The sequence below is a fragment of the Podarcis gaigeae genome, assembly GCF_964106915.1.
Source record: "Podarcis gaigeae genome assembly, chromosome: 6".
NCBI classification, from domain to species: Eukaryota; Metazoa; Chordata; class Lepidosauria; order Squamata; family Lacertidae; genus Podarcis; species Podarcis gaigeae.
The window spans coordinates 14,668,034-14,674,033 of record NC_139682.1 but is presented as its reverse complement, the minus strand read 5'-3'; the positions used below and the strand labels follow the sequence as shown (position 1 = coordinate 14,674,033).

Sequence of the window (6,000 nt, the reverse complement as noted above, 5' to 3'; positions counted from 1 at the left end):
AATGGTTAGGTTTTGAGCGAAGGCCAACTTTTGGAAGAGGTAAAGGTTTTGCTTCTCAAGCATTAAGCACAACTCTTTAGCCTTTAATACATCACAGGAGTCAACATGTTTCCATCTACATTTGTCCACGACCCACTCCCAGCCCCGCCCCAAATCAGAACCAATTTATCTAGAATAAATACAACACAGTTAATGACCAGAGGAAGCTGAGCAAGGCCTGCCAAAATGGTTGCCCTCATCTTTCAGTCTGCAGGATGGGGCATATGGATGGATTGAATCCCAAGACCAGGGGTCAGCAAACTTTTCCAGCAGAGGGCCAGTCCACTGTCCCTCAGACCTTGTGGGGGGGCTCGACTATATATATATATTTTTTTTGGGGGGGGGGGTTGAACGAATTCAACAAATAACGCAGAGATGCCTTTTAAATAAAAGCACACATTCTACTCATGTAAAAACACACTGATTCCTGGACCGTCCGCAGACTGGATTTAGAAGGCGATTGGGCCGGATCCGGGAGTGGCATTTGGCATGGGGCGAGTGGGTGGTTCTGCAGGCCCCCAAAACTGGGAGCAAAGGAAGACAAGACTCTTGCAATGTTAATACTTGTGTAAACACAAGAGATGTCAATGGACCCATATTCTTGCCCCGACAGAGCAAACTGCACCTGTTTGGCCCTCCTCTTCATTTACACAAGTATTAAGTGCACAGGGACCTTATCCTACCCCATCTGCTCAACCTTCTTTTAAGAGTTTATTCAAAAACTTTATGGAAAATGGAGCTGTCCCAAACCAGGTTTCTACAGAAACATCCATAAGGCAGGTTTGTGGGATCTCCCTGCTTTTATTGCCTTAACTGACAAAAGAGAGCCAGATTGGTTTGGGGTGGAGGTGGGGGAAATAACCCCAACAATTAGAAGTCATCACCTGATCATTAAAAAGAAGGCATTTTAACGACCACTTATGCTTTTATAGTCATCCTGAAGTTAGTGAGACGGTAGCAGCAGAAGGGGCCGTTTAAATTGTTCTCTCAGGGTCTTGGCTTTGCAAAACTCTGTTTAAAGAACACGATGTCTGTGCTCTTCTTAGCTTTGCTCAAAGCAGCAGTTCCCCACCCATTTAAATTTCAGCCATAGTTCTGCATTTTGCCAGCAGGGTCTGTACAATATGCATAGCTATCTCCATATCGATGAGAGCCAGACAAATCTTGTACCAGGGCAACTGTGAAATCATGCAGGGCTAACGCTTTGTCAGGGCAAGCTCCAAACTTTGCTTTTTAAAATATATATATATATATATATATTGCCATGCTTCCAATAACCATAAATGGCCAAACAAATGCACAGTCAATATTTTATTTGTTGATTTTTTTTCTTAAAAAAAAGTCTTTATTTCCAAGGGAATGTACAAGAGTGGAATCTTGCGCTGACTTAACATCCCTGGGAACAGACACCTGAGTGCAAAAAGAAGGGAAACTGTGTCCAATTTTAAAAGGTGTATGCACAAATATATAAATGACCTCTTTCATCTTTAAGTTGAAATCATACCATACCAGAAAAGAAAGAGGGTAGTTTATACACATGCATTAAACACCCTTCAGGACAGATACAGTTCCGTGTACATTCTGCAGTCAGGTATCTTGAGAACACCTGTAGTCAGGCGTCATAGATGTGATGATCAGGTTTGAGACATGGTCGAGTGACTATGGAGAGCAAAAATAGGAAAGTAGGAAAATGTACAAGATGCAGTCTTCACATGATGTTCCTTACTGGTCTGTGGCTATAGTTTTACAGGCATTCCCTCCCTCAATTTCTCTTTTTTAGTCCTTACTTCCACTGCAACCCTATACACATTTACCTGGGAGTAAGTCCCATTCAACTCAGTGGAGCTTACTTCTGAGTAGAAGCATACAGAATTGCCCTGTTATAAACATGTTTCCGTTAACAGTTTTGTGGTAGATGTGATAAGAGGCTTTAGACCAACACAAGCACTGACACATTTATATTAAAAAATAGTGCAAAATTTCAACATTTATATAAATAACTCTAAACCCCTGCTTTTTTTGTTTGTTTTTTTTGTTTCGCTTTTTTTTACAATGTAATACATGCTCTTTTGAGTTGCCTCACAAAAATTGCCATTTTTTTTAAATTCTAGTTCAGAAAAAAACACAACAAAAACTTTTCTTCTTCTTTCCCCCCTCATCAATAGTCTCTTCTAATATAAAAATACCTGCTTCCCCAACACACATACAGTATCTCTTATTTTTTTTAATATATATTTATATTTATATTTATATATATATATATATATTGCAGATCTTTAAACAAATGTTTTTGTGCAAATATTTTTGTCTTTTAAAGTTAAGTGAAATAAACAACAACAACAAAAATATTGTAGCGCCGACACACGCAGCTCAACTAGAAACAAAAAAGGGGGCCGGGGGAGGCGCAAAAGGTGGCAGGTGGGGTGCGGGGAGGGGCAGAGAAAAAGGATTGGGTATTTTTCTCTTAAAAAAACAAAACAGAACACATAACCCCCCCCCAAAAAAACCCACAGAACTCAACAAAGAAATGTTTTGCAAGCTTGGTTGGCTTGTGCATTGAGACCAAACATAAACATGTAAATATTTATACGGAGACGGGCGTTGCGTTTCATACACAGCGCCTCCGCCTCTCGATATCTTCCCCCCCCGACCCCCCACCCCACCCCGGTTAACAAGTGCAGAGTGTTTAATATCATTCTCTTTCTCTCGCTCTTTTTTAAAAGGGATGCCCTTTCTGCTTCTCTTTCTCTTTGTTCCACACTGTTGTGCTCTCAAGGCTGCCAAACTGTGACGAAGGGTGGAGCCTGCCCCCCTCCAGTATGGCGGTCACCCCGCCGCTGTTCTGTTGGTGCTGGTAAAAGGTCGAGCCGGGGAAGTGACCGATCACCTCGCTGTACGTGGGGGGCGGCCCTTCCATCCGGCCGCTGCTCCCGTAGCAGGTGGCGCTGATGCCAGAGTTGCTGCTGGGGGGCCGGGGCCCCCCGTAAACCGAGCTGTCTATCAGGTCGCTGTCAAAGATGGTTCGGTTGGGAGGTGCCCGGACAGACTCCCTGTTGAGTTCCATTTGCTGCTCCGGGTCTCGGAGCTGCAGTGTGCACGGCCCCTGGTAAGGCGGGGGCTCCTCCCCGTCCGACAGAGAGATGGTGGGCGGCAGGTCGATCTCGTGCTGCATGTAAGGGTACGTCGGCTGGAATCTGTTGAAGCGGTCCCTTTGCAAGAAGGACGGGACGGCAAGCCGGTCCGTAGGCCTCGGCGTGTAGACTTGCTGCTGGAGACAAGAAGGGAGACGGGTGTAAGCGGCGCGTTCCATGTGCGAGCCCACGAAATCTGGCCTCTGCTAAGTTTCGACTGTGTGTCGGGCACAGGCTGGGTAAAGAGGAGTAGTGGGAAGCCCCACGGGAAGCCCCAGAGGGGGAAAGCTCAGAGCCAGGTGGTTGGTGGTAGGACAATGAGGAGAGATCAGAGGGAGAGGGTTGGGAGGAGGGGTTGGGTGCTGAAGGGGCAACAGGGTTTAGTGAGCAGGGAGAGCCAGTGACAGGTAGCAGTTCAGACTCCGAGGCTGAAGCAGAGGAGACAGATAAAGAGGCTGCTGCAGAACCCAAGGACTCCCTCTCCTACTGGTCTCAAAGAACATCATGGGGAACAAGAAGGGCAGAACAGAGACCAGAGGTGCACAGACACAGTTTGAGGCTGCTTGGGAAACATCTGGGAAATGTGGAGCCTTAGAAAGGGTAGAAGGGGGGGACCTTCAGTCTTGGCAACTGCAAGAAAGTGGTGTTGGGAATTGTGAAGGGTTGCTGAGCTAGCTATACAGTGGTACAGTACCTCGGGTTACATACGCTTCAGGTTACAGACTCTGCTAACCCAGATATAGTACCTCGGGTTAAGAGCTTTGCTTCAGGATGAGAACAGAAATTGCGGGCTGGCGGTGCAGCGGCAGCAGGAGGCCCCATTAGCTAAAGTGGTGCTTCAGGTTAAGAACAGTTTCAGGTTAAAAACGGACCTCCGGAACAGATTAAGTTCTTAACCCGAGGTACCACTGTACGCAATTTCCTTGCATAAAGAGTAAACTTCACTGGCAACTGTGCTGACTTGCCTCTGACTCCAGCCCTGACACCGTGCTACTTACCTCTGTTACTCCATTTCCCGACACTGTGCTTTCTGAAGGCCACAAGCTTCCTTCCTAAAATGGGAGACAACAGGAAAAGGTTGGATAATTCCTACTGAGCAATGCTGCTCCCCCACCCTGCTCAAACTTATTAGCGACTGCTAGTAACAACGGCAACTTCCAAAGAGCCTAACAGTTTCGAAGAGCTGCACATGTATGATCTGAAGGAGCGTCTCCACCCTCATCGTTCAGCTCTGCAGACAAGGCATGCTGCACCCAGAAGAGGAGGCCAGAAGTGATTTATAGGGAAATGAGATGTTGCTCCAGATGCTTCCCCCTTCCTTCTGTTTTCATAGGAAATCTTGTCTCAATAATGTCACACATAAGATACGAGGCTACTCTGGAGTGAAAGATAACCAATGCCGGTTTCATATGGAATATTAATTGACTTGCACCGTTTGGGTGATGTAACTAATAAACCGGCCATATTTCAGGAGGCTGCTGTGTGTAGTTAGGGAACTTGTCGAGTACTCCTGTGTCAGGGAACTGCCATCGGAGAGTCAGGTGGTGGAAGGGCTCAAGGAGGTTAGGAGACCCTCGGATGCTGAGGAAGGAACCAGCAGGGGGAGAGAGAGAGTTCCCGCAGAAACTCAGTCGGAGGGATGGCTCCAAGATACTTCCAGTGAGAACAGCGGAGAGGTTTCTGGACCTCCGCTGGGGACGCCCACTCCGCGCAGGAAACTGTCACGCAGAGATTCCAAAAGGAGGGGTTCCGTTAAGGAACTCCTATGTTGGCGTAAATTCCGGAAGCGCCCACTGACGGATTCTGCCAGCGATTGAGGCAGCCATGCACCCATGGCTCCGCGGACGGGGAGAGTTTAGAAACTGATTGCAGGAGTTAAGAACTCAGCCATTTACGCACAAGCAGCCCCTTAACCCATCACACCCTGGATCTTACGGTCTACTTTTAAGTCAGAAAGCACAAAAACCACACGAAAGAAAAATTAGAGGCACACGTATAAATGTATCTCCAGATGGTAGCAACAGAGATAAATTCAAAAGGGCATTGTTAAGCTTCCAGGGAAATGTTATTCTGTTGTGTTCTTTCTCTCTCGCTCGCTTCCTTGGTAAGGTTTCATTTAAAGAACAAACAACCATGGCAGAATTATAGATCCACATTTTTTAAAAAACCTTGTGGTGAGATTTCCCAGTTTTTTAAAAAAAAGACGGTGCAAACCTCAACCCACCTAGATTGCAACTTCCCTTGCCAGGGGCAGCGGTTGCATAAGGAAACTTGGAATTAAGAAAAGGCTTTACAAAGCACTTAATATGCACTTCCAGCAGAGCTTCCAAAGACAGGGTAGTGCTGTTATCTCCACAGTGAGTTCCATGGCAGAGATAAGAGCTGAAAAGGGGACTTCCTGCTTCCTCACTTGGTCTCTAAAGTTGCAGGTCTATTGAACCCTTAAAAAGGTAAAGGTGCCCCTGACCATTAAGTCCAGTCGTGACTAACTTTGGGGTTGTGGTGCTCATCTTGCTTTATTGGCCGAGGGAGCCGGCGCACAGCTTCCGGGTCATGTGGCCAGCATGACTAAGCCGCTTCTGGAGAACCAGAGCAGCGCACGGAAACACTGTTTACCTTCCTGCCGGAGCGGTACCTATTTATCTACTTGCACTTTGAGGTGCTTTTGAACTGCTAGGTTGGCAGGAGCAGGGACTGAGCAACGGGAGCTCATCCCGTCGCGGGGATTTGAACCGCCGACCTTCTGATCGGCAAGCCCTAGGCTCTGTGGTTTAACCCACAGTGCCACCCACATCTCTAATTGCACCCTTACTTGAGAGCAAATTCTGCT

General features: G+C 46.8%; 1 protein-coding gene across 6 annotated transcripts in view; it reads right to left on the bottom strand.

The window, feature by feature from the left end:
* Positions 1–1,337: 1,337 nt before the first annotated feature.
* Positions 1,338–6,000, bottom strand: part of PMEPA1 (prostate transmembrane protein, androgen induced 1) — an 82,073-nt gene continuing 77,410 nt past the window's right edge. For 5 of the 6 annotated variants that reach the window (XM_083744659.1, XM_083744656.1, XM_083744655.1 and 2 more), the window contains exons 3-4: positions 4,169–4,222; positions 1,338–3,307 (exon numbers count right to left, since the gene is read on the bottom strand). In XM_083744659.1, coding sequence (XP_083600785.1) covers positions 2,756–3,307; positions 4,169–4,222 — 606 coding nt within the window. In that variant the 3' untranslated portion in view covers positions 1,338–2,755. The remainder of the gene's footprint in view (positions 3,308–4,168; positions 4,223–6,000) is intronic. The other variant, XM_083744657.1, reaches the window with a different exon arrangement.